At 38.3% G+C, this 15,707-nt stretch overlaps 1 protein-coding gene across 1 annotated transcript; it reads left to right on the top strand.

Annotated features, from left to right (window-relative positions):
- Nucleotides 1-9,653: 9,653 nt before the first annotated feature.
- On the top strand, nucleotides 9,654-15,187 carry LOC119739146. The gene is made up of 2 exons (XM_038213975.1): nucleotides 9,654-9,869; nucleotides 13,895-15,187. Exons 1-2 carry the CDS (start codon nucleotides 9,669-9,671, stop codon nucleotides 14,027-14,029), a joined length of 336 nt encoding a protein of 111 aa, XP_038069903.1. The 5' UTR covers nucleotides 9,654-9,668; the 3' UTR covers nucleotides 14,030-15,187.
- Nucleotides 15,188-15,707: the final 520 nt, after the last annotated feature.

The raw sequence follows: 15,707 nt of genomic DNA, 5'->3' as shown, positions 1-15,707 counted from the left end.
ACGTCATCATGACGTCATCATTACACAATGTTGTTTGAATTAAGGTCTTTGCTTGGACAAAGATTGGTGTAAATAAATTACTGACAAAGAGTTGAAAATGCCCTCTGAAAATCGACATTTTTTTAGAAATTTCTGTGTACAAAGTCTATGGGAAAAATTAAATATTCAAAAATCTATAATAAATCACGTGATGACGTCAGCATGACGAAAAGTTTCGGCATACATCCTCAGATGATGGTTAATAACTATGCTGAGTTTAAAGTTGATCGGATTTCAAATAATTGCCAAAGTGGCTTGTAGAATAAAAACGTGTACAAAACCTATGGGGAAAAGTGGAAAAAGAAAAAAAACGAAAAAAAAACTAGAGATCTATGTCTGTTTGCAACAGAACATAGGGCTTTTCCGCATTATGATTTTTTTTAATCAATAATACGTCCCTGACTATGCATGAACATAAAATCTGTCAAAGTTAGCCGAAAATCGGCTAAAACGGTTACTGTGGACAGGATTTGACCTCAGCAACATGTGCGCCGCGGGCTGACTGACATACGAGATGTACTACGTACATGCATGTACATGTACACATTGTGGACGTCCTGTGCATGTTTTAAAGCAGAGGTATTGTCAACCTGAAGTTTTAAGCGTGCGCAGGGCATGTCCGAGTTTGCTTATTGCCTCGAAGCTTTGAAATGTTTTAGACCTACCCTTAAATCGACAATTTAAGTAAAAACTAATTCAAAAACTGCCATGGTTGATTTTTCAGGAATTTTCAAAAGAAAAAGGGTCTTTTCATTATAACTTCCGGTTTGATAACGTCATCTGCCTAAAACTTCGCACCCGTCTTAAAGGGGTCAAGGTCATCATATACACCAATATTTAGGCGATTCCGACAAACTTCGCCACAGACATCTATTCAAAATAAATTTTTGAAAATTTTCAACCTGTCGCTAGAGGGCGCTCGAAGATTGCATGACGTCATCGGTAGATGATTTGAAGAATACTATCGGCCAAGAGACTAACACCGTTAAAAGCAAGTTCATATCTATTACCACTTTTAAATAATAAGCCACTTCCGGTTTTGGCCTTTTTCGACCGGAAGCAAGGGGTCACGTGATTTCACGCACACTGAATGAAATAAAGACCTCAACCTACTCTACCACTTGCCGGCAACAGAATGCTGCGGACGTGTACGGTTGATTTCTTATGCATTTTTAAATATTAAAAGTGCCACAATTTAATTGCCTATAAATAAACACAGGATGACGTCATCATGACGTCATCATTCCACAATGTTGTTTGAATTAGGGTCTTTGCTTGGATAAAGAGTGGTGTAAATGAATTATTGGCAAAGAGTCGAAAATGCCCTTTGAAAAGCGACAATTTTTTTTAAATGTCTGTGTACAAAGTCTATGGGAAAAATTAAATATTCAAAAATCTATAATAAATTAGTCCATGACGTCACCATGACGTCAATCTTCGGGACACATCTTTGGCATAGGGACTATGCCTATGCCAACTTTGAATGATGTCTGACAAAGATTAATGCCAAAAGTGGCGTGTAGAAAAAACGTGTACAAAGTCTATGGGATTTAGGCGACAAAAAGAAGAAAGAAACTAGAGATCTATGTCTGTTTGCAACAGAACATAGGGCTTTTCCGCATTATGATTTTTTTTAATCAATAATATGCCCTGAATATGCATGAACATAAAATCTGTCAAAATTAGCCGAAAAATCAGCTAAAATGGTCACTGTGGACAGGATTTCACCTCGGCAATATGATGTATGTGCGTGTGTACAAGGTCTTGGCTTGGACAAAGAGTGATCTATATAAAATACTGGCAAAGAGTCGAAAACGCACTTTGAAAATCGACAATTATTTTTAAATTTTTGATGACGTCATCGTGACGTCATTTCGATCTTTGCATACTAGTATGATTAACTACCTACCCACCAAGTTTCATGACAATTGGACCTTTCCTTATATGAGTTTTGAAAAATCGCATTTTGATGACGTCATGATGACGTCACACATTTTTCAAGTTTTGTGCGAATAGCTATTACATAACCGACCAAATGCAAAAAAGAATTTTGCATTTTGCATGTTGCATTCGGGAGATATGGCTAAAAGGTCCCAAAAAATAAATATTCATATAAAATCTCAGGATGACGTCATCATGGCGTCACTCCATTTTTAATCTATAACTTTTCCTGGTATAGCCACATACCAAGTTTCAACCCAATCGGACTTACATTTCTGTAGATATAAGACTTCACAATATGTATGTAAATTTTCAAAAATCAATAAAAAAATTAGGTGATGACGTCATCGTGACGTCATAGTCTTGGCATAATTTTTGTATGAGGGTCTTCCTTGGCTGTAACTTTGATGACGATTCCAGATCGCCAAGTTATAAAAATGGTGCCTTGAAAACGTGTACAAAGTCAATGGGTTAAAAATCCCACAGCAGAAAAACTGCACCTTTAAATACGTGATTTGCCTTTAAACTGAAACATTTTTATAAAGTATTACTTGATATTCTGACTCTTGGGAATATTTTCAATCAAATGGCAAACGTAAAAAAATACGATTTCTTTCTCCTTCTCATAGTAATTCTTAGCCGGAGTTCAGAACTACTCAGTAAGATATATCAGTGTTGTATAGGAAAAGACTTGTGGAAAAAGCTGTGTACAAAGTCTATGAGAAAAATTAATTATTCATGAATCCATAATAAATCACTTGAAGATGACATCATCATGATGTCGTAGTCTTGGCATAATTTTTGTATGATGGTCTTCCTTGGCTGTAAATTTGATGACGATTCCAGATCGCCAAGTTATGAAAATGGTGGCTTAAATAAGGGGAAAAGTCAATAGGTTAAAAATCCCACAGCAGAAAAACTGCACCTTTAAATGCGTGATTTTCCTTTAAACTGAAACATTTTTATAAAATATTACTTGCTATTCTAACTCTTGGGAATATTTTCAATCAAATGACAGGCGTAAAAAATACGATTTCTTTTTCCTTCTCATAGTAATTCTCAGCCGAAGTTCAGAACTACTTAGTAAGATATATCAGTGTTGTATAGGGAAAGACTTGTGGAGAAAGCTGTGTACAAAGTCTATGAGAAAAATTAATTATTCATAAATCCATAATAAATCACTTGATGACGTCACCATGACGTCACTCTTTGGGACACATCTTGGCTATAGGGACTATGCTTATGCCAACTTTCAATGATATCTGACAAAGATTAATGCCAAAAGGGCTATAATACGTCACTGTCTATGCGCATGCATGAACATAAAATCTGTCAAAGTTAGCCGAAAATCGGTTTAAACGGTCACTGTGGACAGGATTTGACCTCAGCAACACGTGCGCTGCAGGCTGACTGACATACGATGTATGTGCCTATGTACAACGTACGTGCATGTACATGTACATGTACATTGTGGACGTCCTGTCCTGTGCATGTTTTGAAGCAGAGGTATTGTCAAGGTGAAGTTTTAAGCGTGCGCAGGGTATGTTCGAGTTCGCTTATCGCCTCAAAACTTTGAAATGTTTTAGACCTACCCTTCAATCAACAATTAAAGTAAAAACAAATATAAAAACTGCCATAGTTGATTTTTCAGGAATTTTCAAATGAAAAAAGGTCTTTCATTATAACTTCCGGTCTGATGACGTTATTCGCCTAAAACTTCGCACACATCTTAAGGTGGTCAAGGTCATTATATACACCAATATTTAGGCGATTCCGACAAACTTCGCCACAGACATCTATTCAAAATACATTTTCGCTAATTTTCAACCTGTCGCTAGAGGGCGCTCGAAGATTGCATGACGTCATCGGTAGATGATTGGAAGAATATTATCAGCCAAGACACTAACACCGTTAAAAGCAAGTTCATATCTATTACCACTTTTAAATAAAAGGCCACTTCCAGTTTTGGCCTTTTTCAACGGGAAGCAAGGGTCACGTGATTTCACGCACACTGAATGAAATAAAGACCTCAACCTACGCTACCACTTGCCGGCAACAGAATGCTGCGGACGCATACGGTTGATTTCTTATGCATTTTTAAATATTAAAAGTGTCACAATTTAATTGCCTATAAATAAACACCGGATGACGTCATCATGACGTCATCATTACACATAGTTGTTTGAATTAGGGTCTTTGCTTGGACAAAGATTGGTGTAAATGAATTACTGGCAAAGAGTTGAAAATGCTCTCTAAAAATTTACAATTAAAAAAAAAATTCCGTGTACAAAGTCTATGGGAAAAATTAAATATTCAAAATTCTATAATAAATCACGTGATGACGACAGCATGACGAAAAGTTTCGGCATACATCTTCAGATGGTTGTTAATGACTATGCCAAGTTTAAAGTTGATCGGATTGAAAATAATTGCCAAAGTGGCTTGTAGAATAAAAACGTGTACAAAACCTATGGGAAAAGTGGAAAAAGAAAAAAAAAAAAAAAAAAGGAAAAAAAAAAACTTTAACGAAAACAATAGCTGGTCCCAATTGAAATTGGGAACAGCTAACTAGAAATGTGTTTGTGGACAAACACTGAGCTGTTTCGACCTTTTTATTAATGACTGCCGTAAAGGAGTTTCATCGAGGTCGAATGTACATGTACATGCGTATTCTATACAAAAAGTGTCCATCCTATGTAAAAAAAAAAAACATTTTTCATGACGTCATGATGACAGCACACATTTTTAAAAACTTTCTGTAACTATCTACGACCTAACAAACCTTTTTCAAAAAAGAATTTCGAATTAACCACGTTCCAGTGATGAGATATGAGTAAAAGGTCCAAAAATTGCATAATTTATATAAAATCACATGCTGACGTCATTGTGACGTCACTGCATTTTTTTTCTATAACACGTCCCGGAATAGTTGCATACCAAGTTTGAACCCAATTGGACCTCCGATTCTGTAGATATAGGGCCTTAAAATATGCACTTTAAGGATGACGTCGTGTGACACGTGATGACGTCATGATGAAGTCATGATTCGGCATACATCTTCAGATGGTTGTATAAGTGTGTGCCAGGTTTGAAGTCGATCGGGCCGTTTTTTATAGAATTTTTGCAAAATTTGAAGAAAATATTAAAATTCGAAAAATTCATAAAAAATCAGATGATGACGTCATGATAACGTCACTTCAGATTTTGAATGCTGTTATCTATACCTACCAACCCACCAAGTTTCATGACGATCGGACATACCCTTATACGTGAATCAAAAAATCACGTTTTTGATGACGTCATGATGACGTCACACATTATACGAAATTATGTGCATCTATCTATGACCTAACAAACCGGTTACAAAACAAATTTCGAATTTACCACATTCCGTTTATGAGATATGAGTAAAAGGTCCAAAAATTGAATAATTAATATAAAATCACACGATGACGTCATCATGACGTCACTGCAATTTTTGTCTATAACACGTCCCGGAATACTTGCATACAAAGTTTGAACCAAATCAGACTTTCGGTTCTGTAGATATAGGGCCTTAAAGTATGTTGTTTTAAGATGACGTCACGTGACACGTGATGACGCCATGATGACGTCATGATTCGGCATACATCTTCAGATGGTGGTCTAAGTGTGTGCCAGGTTTGAAGTCGATCGGATTTGAAAAAAGTCCAAAAGTGCCTTGTAGAACGAAAACACGTGTTATCCTATGGGAAAAAAAGTGGAAGAAAAAAAAAAAAGAGAAAATAAAAAAATAACAAAAACAAGAGCTGTTTCGGTGTGTACACCGAAACAGCTAAAAAAGGAAAACATTTTTTTTTTACGAAAACAAGAGCTGTTCCCAATTGAAATTGAGAACAGCTAAAAAAAAAGGGAAAAAAAATTTGAACGAAAACAACAGCTGTTCCATATTGAAATTGGGAACAGCTAATAATAATATTAACAAACAGCACTTATATTAGACACAGTTTATATGCAAGACATTCAAGGATCCAGTCTAGATGGTGAAGAGAAAACTCAATTTTGTGGAAGAAATGTTATGTTTTCAGCTGCCACTGAACATTTGTGATGTCATATTCTTGTCTGAGATATTTGGGAAGTGAGTTCCAACAGCGAGGAGCAATGTTAGAATAAGGTCTGTCTCCGTAACTGACTACCAGTCTGAGGAACAGGAGACTTTTGTTCGTTGACCTTAGAACTGACCTGTCAGAGCAGGGTTGCAGCACGTTCTTGAGATAAAGGGGCAGTGCCATGAAGTGTCTTTAATGTGACGAGGAGGACCTTGATCTGAATTAAGTTTTTGATGTAGCTTGTTGAGGATGGGAGTGATGTGATCTGATTTTGTAGAACCTGCCAGAATATACGCACAGCATTGTTTTGTACTATGTGCAGATGATACTGTGTGGAAAACCTGAAGCTGTTGCAGAAATTGTGTTTGAAGGTGACAAAGGACATGGATGAGTTGTACTTCCAAATTCTGAGATGGTAGTTGCCTGATTTTTGCTATACTTCTTAGATGCATGTATCTGACAATTCCTAGAAACCTGGGGCCATATTCATGAAACCTTACTAAATAAGCAGTCAACTAGGCCTTAGTAGGATACTAAAATGCCTAGTAGTCTACTATGGAGTTGACAACTAAATTGTTATTCATGAAACCTTACTAAAACCTTGCTAACTAGTTGCTTACTAGAAGAATTTAGTTCCATACGTGAGTAACTGGAATTGGGTGCTTGTGGGTGGAGTGGGCACAAGGGCGGATCCAGGGGGGGGGGGCCAAAGGGGGCCATGGCCCCCCCCCCAAAACGAAACCATTTTTTTTTTTTTAATGTAACATCGCAATAAAGGCAGGCAATGAGTACACCACCATCTTTTCCTCAAAAAAACATTGGTTAAAGTGGTCAGAAATTGCCTCAGATCGCACCACAGAGCATCTAGAATCCAAAAAAATGTCGGGGCCCTTAAGCAGGCCCCGAACCCCACGCCGTAATTTTTTTGACCCACTTTTTTGGGGGACCAAATTTTTTTTTTTGGCCCCCCCCAAAATTGTGTTCTGGATCCGCCCTTGAGTGGGCATGTATGGAATGTGATGACAACAGATACAATAGTGTGACAGGTGTATCAGCCTAATCCATGTCCAGCACTTGCGTGGACTAGCAAAAAAAGAAGGGAAAAAGTGACCAAGGCCTATATGTGGTATAGTGTACTGCAAGTAAGTAAATCAACATCAAATTCTCTAGCAATTGCATATAATGCAAAAGGGCAAGGAAGGCAAATTATTCTCAAGAAGAGAACTCTTTATGGTAGACAAGTATGAGGAATTAAAATATATTGTTGATGCCAAGCTTAAGGATGCAAATTCTAACAAGAAAAAGAAAGATGCATGGCCAGCTATTCTTAGCCAACACTGAGCAAGATTTCCACAGGTCGAAAGATCATTGGATGATTTAAAACTAGATTATCCAAATTAAAATCCGAGTCAAGAGAATGCCTGTCAAGTATGAGAAAGTCCATGAAGGCAACCAGAGGGGGAAAAACACCTAAAAAGCCAAGTCTGGCACAACAAAAAAATGATATACCGTACTTGCTAACTAGTGACTTAGAGTTGCCCTGGATCTATGCTAACTTTAGTAAGAAACTTAGAATGTAACTAGCATCAACAATGTTTCATGAATACCGATTACTTACCAACTAGGCTTAGTAAGCAACTACATGCCTATTTAGTAATCAACTAGGCTTAGTAAGGTTTCATGAATATGGCCCCTGTTTTTCCAAATTCAAATACTGGTCAATCGACATGCGCATCTGTGCTGGGTAAAGCGGACAATCACCTATCTGTATGTGTTTGTTATGAGGATTGAACTTCAAGATTTTATCTAGCATCCATTTCTTACCTGATATGTTTAATTGTAATTTTTTGTAATATATGGATATCTGTACCTTTCTATGTCATATACAATTGCCAAAGCACCCTTGTCATACTGGACATTAATAATGGATTAATTGTGTGGTCAGGCACAACCCGACCACTGTTTAAAATCGTTCGGATTAATCTTTGTTTAGGTCTTTCTTTTGTTTCCGGACAATACTTCTCAGTGGGTTTTCTCCTAAATGGTTGATGCTATGAACATGTAACTTTCAACATATATCAACCCTTATCCTGAGTGGTGCATATTACTCTGACGTCATTATGACGTCATCGGGTGTCAAATTACAAGCATGGGCGTCACCAGGATTGTTTCTTGAGGGGGCAAAACATATTTTTTGCCAAAAAAATGCCTGTATTTCTCAACACATTCTCGATTTATCAGTTTTAGAGGGGGGCAGGGACATTTTGCCCCCCCCCCCCCCTCCCCACCATTAAATTTACACCATGACTTCGTGCCTCTTTTTCTTCTTTTTTTTGCTTTTGCGGGGGGGGGGGGGGGGGGGGGGGGGGGCAAGTGCCCCCCCCTTGCCCCCCCCCCCTGGCGACGCCCATGATTACAAGCGATTTTTGTTGAAAAAATTACGATCTTCTTTCACCTATAACTCGATCTTGAACAAAAGGATCAATTATGCTCCAACCGTGTAATTGGATAGACTATTAGTTGAAGTGGCGTATCCAGGGGGGGGGGGTAGCATTTTGCCCCCCCCCTTGCAAATTTTTGTTCGAAAAATATTTTGTCAGTTACTATTTCCATATATGGTTAGATCAGTTCTTTCGTGATCCCAAAAACCAAGCTCCAAACCCATTACAAATTACAATGCGCTGTAAAAATCGGCATTTTCTAGTATTGATTTTGAAGAGTGCTCCCATTGGGAAGATGGGTACCAGCCACTCCCCCAGCCCCTTACTCATAGTTAATGCTCGCCAAAACTGAGAGGGCAATACATAATTTTCACTGGTGTGCAATGTATTCTTAAGTGTTTACTCATTTTTTGTACACGTTTATATGACAACTTGTTAACATAGGGACTTTTTTTAGTTTAGATGACCTCATATAAGGCTCAAAAGTTGGGCTGGCAAAAGCTCCCAACTGGGCATTTTTTGAAAATTGGGCACTTTTGTTCCACAAGCATGCACATTGGGGTGAAGAGGGTATGGCGAGCAATACTTTGTATTGGGCCAATGGTGTGCGACCTTAACTCACGATTGTACTTGATGAGTTGAGAAAACAGTAGCGTACTTGGCGTGCATATATGTTGAGACCCAGTGATTAATCTTTGAAAATCAACATAAAATCAACTGTGAGAGATCTGATTTTGCTTTGTGCAGGAATTGATACAATACTCCAGGGTTTTCATTTTTTCATATTACGTGCAAAATCACGTGATCCTTCCTTCTGGTCCAAACCGGAAGTGCCTTGTAATTTGAAATTTGAAAAAGATGTTAACTTGCTTGAAACGATGTTAGTCTCTGGCTAGGTTGTACTTTAGACAACTTAATGCATTAAGTTGTCTAAAGTACAACCTAGCGGCAGGTTGAAGAACCTAGCGGCAGGTTGAAGAAATTTTGAAAATGATTTTCAGTAGAAAGTGGTAAATTTTATGACATATGAAATAGATGCCAGCCCGACCACTCTGCGTTTGTAACTCAACAAACGTGAATCTCTAGTTGAAGAGTGTACATTTGACTATATACCAAGTCAAGAAATAAGACTCATTTTAACTCCATGAGCATGTTTTGAATGATTTGGCAGAGCTTAAGGGAGATTGAGGAAGAACGAAGAGCAAAGACAGAAGCCTTAGCGAAGTGGAGAGAGTTGCTGCAGAAAGCTGAGACACCAAGCATTGGTGGAACATCAGATCCGGATGAACTTGAAGATGAACACCAACAGAAGCTGGATTTGACTAAGCATCTGGTTGAGCTACAGTCCAACATACATCTGGTAACAATTATTTCAATATTTTTTGTATTAGAACTTTTCTTCGGTAACCTGTTCAGTGCTTTAGCAAATTTTTCATTGGATTCCAGTGGCCAATTTCACAGTTCTTGCAACATGGAATGCTGCACTTATGATAACTTTTCTTTGTCCAGCATCAAATCACTGTGTTATGTGCAAATGTATACAAGAGAAAAGTTCTTGCTAACCTACAAGTAGCCTTGGTGAAGGCGTTCGTCATTATTTGTCCGTACACGGTAAATGATCGGCGGCATATGCTTGCTATGCAGTGCATTAGAAATACAGTGCGAACAGTAACCTCATGCAGCCATGCTATTCATTTGGATCCAGACGAACGCCTTGGTCCAATCGTCCATTTGTGAGGTCTTGGGAGTGGTGCTCATTATGCTAATAGCCTAAACTGACCTTAAAATCATTTTCTTATTGGTCGAACGTGGCATGGAAACTTGCATATAGTAAGCGAGCGGTACTGATGGCGACTCGGGCATGTACTGTACGTGATACCACACATACACACACGTTGTGTGTCGATGTCTCACATTACACACAGCACCAATGCACACAAAAATGTGGTTTCTGACATGTCCGCAAAGGGGGAATAGCTGCAAATGATTTGATGACGTTGAGATTTACCAAGGTGTGATTGCACATTGCACATATTAGCCCCGCCTACACTTATCTGTATTTGCATTTGAGGTAGTGTGCTGCAAATCTAGTGGAAAATAGCTTTCGGGGACGATTGGACCAAGGCTTTCTTCTGGATCCAAATGATTTGCATAAAATAGTGGCTGCATGAAGTCGCTCTTCGCACTTTATTAAATGAGGGGGAAAGGAAAGCCAGGGGAAGGCCATAGGTGATTTAGGTAGCATTTTCAAACCATTCACAATTATATCACAAGTTAAATCAGAAGTTAATCACAAGTCATTTCATAGGTAACAAAGTGCCTTTGTCGCATTTCATTTGAAAACTGTGTCATGTAACAGGTAACTGGGTACCTTGATTGAAAGTCTGCGTGTTCTTAACCTGAAAAGGTGGGGGAATGAAAATCTATTATTTTGGTACAATTTATGTCAATTTGTTTTCCACATTGATTGGCCTATCATGAGTTCTATGCACTGTGACAATTAGGTTACCATTTACTTATATATAAAGATGTTAGACTCTCTTTGTATCAGTGTGATGGGGATGTTTGTACAGTGATGCATTTTGTTATTATTATATATTTTGCCTTTAAAACAACAAAAATATAAATCAATCACGTGGACAAACACTAGACAGAAAAGACACATGACCAAAATAACAAGACCATACTAACCCAAAGCAATCAACCCACCTAGACACATGACCAAACCAAGTAGACCCGAATTACAGACCAAGCACAAGGACCAGTGAAGGGCAGTGTATAATAGTATATATAGGGCGCTACTGCTAGTCAAGTACGAAACAAGAAATGGTATAAAAATTCATTGTTTTTACCCCCCAAAATGGTCTACATTAAGAAAATCAAAATATTAACAATAAACAATGAAAAGATAAACAGGGTAAAAAAATGGATAATAACATACATGCATCCTATATTAAAAGATCTTCTGCTGTCTGTCTGTCTGTCTGGGTGTCTGCAAGGGCGGATCCAGGGGGGGGGGCCAAAGGGGGCCATGGCCCCCCCCCCAAACGAAACCAATTTTTTTTATTTTTATGTGACATCGCAATAAAGGCAGGCAATGAGTACACCAACATCTTTCCTCAAAAAACATTGGTTAAGGCCAAAAAAAAAAGTCTCCGGTTTCTGGTATGCGCGTGCGTCGCCGTAGCCATGCGCGTCGGCAAAATGAACAAGTTTTTATTTCAATGAAAGATAATGTCTCAAAACCGCCAAACTCACTGGTTTGACTGGAATCCTGCTGCTGCACAATTTTAACGTGTTTTTAGATGGGGTTATGATCAAGAATAAGCTTTATGTGGCCTCTCTGGACTCCCATATATTTGCACTAAGTTTAGTCGGGCACCATTTGCAGTCATCAGCCGACATTTGAAGCAAAAAAGTCAGGGTAAAAAAAAAAAAAGCCGCGTCGCCGCACCACTTTTTTGGCAAGCTCCATACCAGAAACCGGAGACTTTTTTGGGGGGGCCTAAAGTGGTCAGAAATTGCCTCAGATCGCACCACAGAGCATCTAGAATCCAACAATTTTTTGACCCACTTTTTGGGGGGAGCACATTTTTTTTGGCCCCCCCAAAATTGTGTTCTGGATCTGCCCTTGGGTGTCTGTCTGTCTGATGTCAGTGTGTCACATGTTTTTGAAAAGGCCTAAAGAATGTGCGCAAGCACAAAATGCAATGGATAATGGAGAGGTTTGGTTGTAGTATGCAGGTCCTTAAATGGTATGCTCCAATTTCACTTTCCAAAGTCACAGTTGGCACGTGAAAAAAATTATTCATGTTTTTTTTTGTTTTTTTTTGCACATTTGTTTCTTTCAAATAATTCAATATTCTTGTGTTTTTGGTGCTAGATGGTTTGAAAATGGTTGTTAGAACTGACCACATTCTTAATTAAAGTCCTCATTTATAGTTTGCCTAGTAATAAATGTTAGGCAAGGAGAACTTAAGGGCGGAGGGGAGTAATGTTATGGTCAGATGTTTCATTGTATGCTTTGTTGACTCCATCCTTTTGTTAATTAAAGGGAATATACATCATTTGCTTTTGCTGTAATTTTCAGAAATGGATGGAATTGGGGGGTTGGAAATATAAAGCAAATATAGTTACACTGACTTGTTATAGGTTTTGGGTTCGAAAATGCTATAAAAACCAAGAAAAACGATCATTTTCCTGTAGTCTGGTTCCCTGACTCCATATAAGAAGAAACAGAGCAGTTTACATACATTGGGGAATTGTAAGGTCAGGGAACCAGTCTAGCTGGCTCGTACCCGTTCATAGGTTTGTAATCGATTGCTAACAAGTGCAATGGTCAATTGGGGCCAGTATTTGAAAAAAAGCCAGTTGTTTCCAACGCTGATCGGCCGATCAGCGTTGGAAATTTGATACAAAAATACCACTTTTCTTGAAAATGACAGTATACCAGGTGCCATAATTTTACAGGATGCTTTAGACTGTCATTTACCAACATCCTATTGTGGTATTTCGCAAAAACTTGGTAGTTTTATTTTTCGATGTTTGCAAATGTTGTATATTCCCTTTAAATAGTCTGATTATGTAATACGCCCGGCTTGCAGTTTGAACAATAAAATCACCCAGAGCGGGCAATTCAGAACCAGAAACGAGGTGTGGCAGGACGTGTTTTTGTCTGGCTCTCCTAGGATCGTGATAACGTGACAGAGACCTAACAACATCTACTATGAGATAATTGCCTACAGTGCAGTTGACGTTTCCATGTTCTTTTGTAAGTTTCTTTCCTGGTTGACACACAGAAGGCACATCAAGGTTTTGGAGCATTATTACCAGTGATGTTGGTGCCGCATTCTTCCTGTCAAATGGTACAGTCACACTCACACCAGCACATTGAGGCAAAGTTGACAATACTTAATTCCACTTTGAATATATCACATGTCAAGCATAATATTGCCCCCCCCAAAAAAAAAATTCTATACGTCAAGCAGGGGCAGACAGAGGAAGCACTTCACTTCAAAGACAAGTTCACGGCAACCTTCGAGTAGTATGCCATCTATGCAGATGTTTGGGAGAAATGGGGTTGAGGAGGAAAGACATACTCACATTTAAGTGCTCAAATGGCTCAGGAAGGAGAGCAAGCAGATGCATTAGGCTACAAGATGTGCTGAGCCTCATACAACAATTTGCAGCATGTTCCAGCTCGCCTGCAAGTCTCGTATTAGTTTGTTCGGCCATTAGCACGTACATCAAAAGAATTAATTGTTGGAGGCATCTTGATCATTATCAAGGGATTGACAAGAGCGAGAGAGACTACTGTGATGTCTGTAAATGCACCAAATGTTTTTATGGTAGTAAAAAAAAACAGTTGTTATGGTTTGGTTTCAGGCTAGACTGGATGCTTCCCTGATACGCAATGGTGACTTCCTTGCTGATGTGAGCTCTGCCGATGAGAGTCGCTGGAGGCAATATAATGAGAGAGCTAAGATTCAAGAAGAACAAGACAGACTCAAGGTAAATTGATAGATAACCTTGTTTTATTGGTTTGACGTTAGAATTTATCCTTGTTTTGTGACTGCACCTTAAACATTTTACTGTTCATGACACATTCTCTATAATTCCTTGTGGTGGTCGTATGGATGTTCATTTCCCATAAACAGGCTACTGTTACCAGAAGGAAATATTGCTTGCCACTAAAATCAATAAACTGGCAGGCTCCAATAAAAAGAATTCCCACGCTGTCGCAGTGGTTGTCCTGTGCTACTGCACTGTAAAAAAGAAAAATCAAATCAAATTATCCCAATTGCTTTAACATAAAAGGTGGCAAGCTGTGTCTGTAATTTCTTGGCCCATGACAAATTCTGAATAGTTGTCCTCACTTAATACTGAATTTTTCTAAAGAATTTTACCCACATTCTCTATTAAGGGCCTGTCACATATTATCAATTAGAGCTAACTTATGCCTAGCGTACTTAACTTTTTTTTTTAAATTTGGCAAAGTCCAGATACACTCAAATTACACGTGCATACCCTTCTTGTTGTGATTAATAATAAACTGTATGCCATAGGATAATTTTAAAAAAGTAAAAATAATAATGTAGTGGGACGGCAACAAGGAGGCCGGCCCTCTAGTTAAAGAGGACGAGCACCAGGGGCAGAAAAAGGATGAGAAGCAGACCAAAATGAAAGTCACTCTGAGAAGCTGACTTTAGTTAACAGACGATTGGAACTTTTATTTACTCCAACTCCAAGATGTACTGGAATGAAATAAACCCCCATTGCCTGGAATAAACAAAACATTATACAGCTCGGTAAGGAAATGCACACATACCGGAATGTACATACAGACTGTACACAATGCACACTGTGCATAATACATGGTAACTGTGCTACACGTACTGGCCTTTCAGCATGTCATAAACACGTGAGAGACTTTTAGTTAAACAAAATTCACGTTCTGCCATAATTCCTACAAATATTACATTATTATACTCACTGGAGGTTTCTTAGGGAAATGCTCTACCCCGCAGGACACATGGCCGTCATGGCATTTAATAATTTTTAAAAATTAATTGTGTTTTACTGTCCGTATAAATTGTTGAAGTCAAATAAATAATAACAATAATAACATGTGCGGATAATTTTCTGAGATGCATGCTATATCGATGTTGAGTTTCGAGTTTTATGTTTTTACACACAATGATTTAGGACCATGCAATAGAAATATCCCGCCAACATACCTTGAAAACGAATGCTGATTTATCTTTTCTGGACATTGTGATAAACTCAAACTCTATTACCAATTCTTCCAACCATACTCTTAAATTCCATGATTAAAATGTCGCACTGATGGGTCTCATCCCGGTAATAAGCGACCAATGTGCTCACGATTGTCACTGAACAGTAGTTATTACACACGTACACATCCACCCATCCACGAGGTGCACACAAATGACACACCATTGAAAAATATTGTTAGTCTGGTCTTCAAGTACTCCACTGCGGCGCACACCGCATTGATGTCTATCAGGTGCTTGATCGCATTGATTATTAGACTTGTCACCAGTCCATCCATTATCGTAACATTTCGTCAGAAGTTTTCAGGCAAAAACGATACTTTACATGTATTTTTTCTTTAGGTAGAAAATGGGAAATTCGTAATTTTTTAGTGGCAATTCGTATTTTCGTAATTTAACAAAAA

This window comes from Patiria miniata, unplaced genomic scaffold, assembly GCF_015706575.1.
Source record: "Patiria miniata isolate m_02_andy unplaced genomic scaffold, ASM1570657v1 HiC_scaffold_30, whole genome shotgun sequence".
Taxonomy (NCBI): domain Eukaryota; kingdom Metazoa; phylum Echinodermata; class Asteroidea; order Valvatida; family Asterinidae; genus Patiria; species Patiria miniata.
The sequence above is the reverse complement of the archived record's forward strand: the minus strand, read 5'-3'. Positions and strand labels throughout refer to the sequence as shown.

What these genes read in the sequence shown, in the direction of transcription:
- LOC119739146 (XM_038213975.1), top strand. Translation starts at nt 9,669, where the DNA reads ATGATTTGGCAGAGCTTAAGGGAGATTGAGGAAGAACGAAGAGCAAAG. An exon ending in TACAGTCCAACATACATCTG is followed by an intron (nt 9,870 to 13,894) that starts GTAACAATTATT and finishes GTTTGGTTTCAG; the next exon opens with GCTAGACTGGATGCTTCCCT.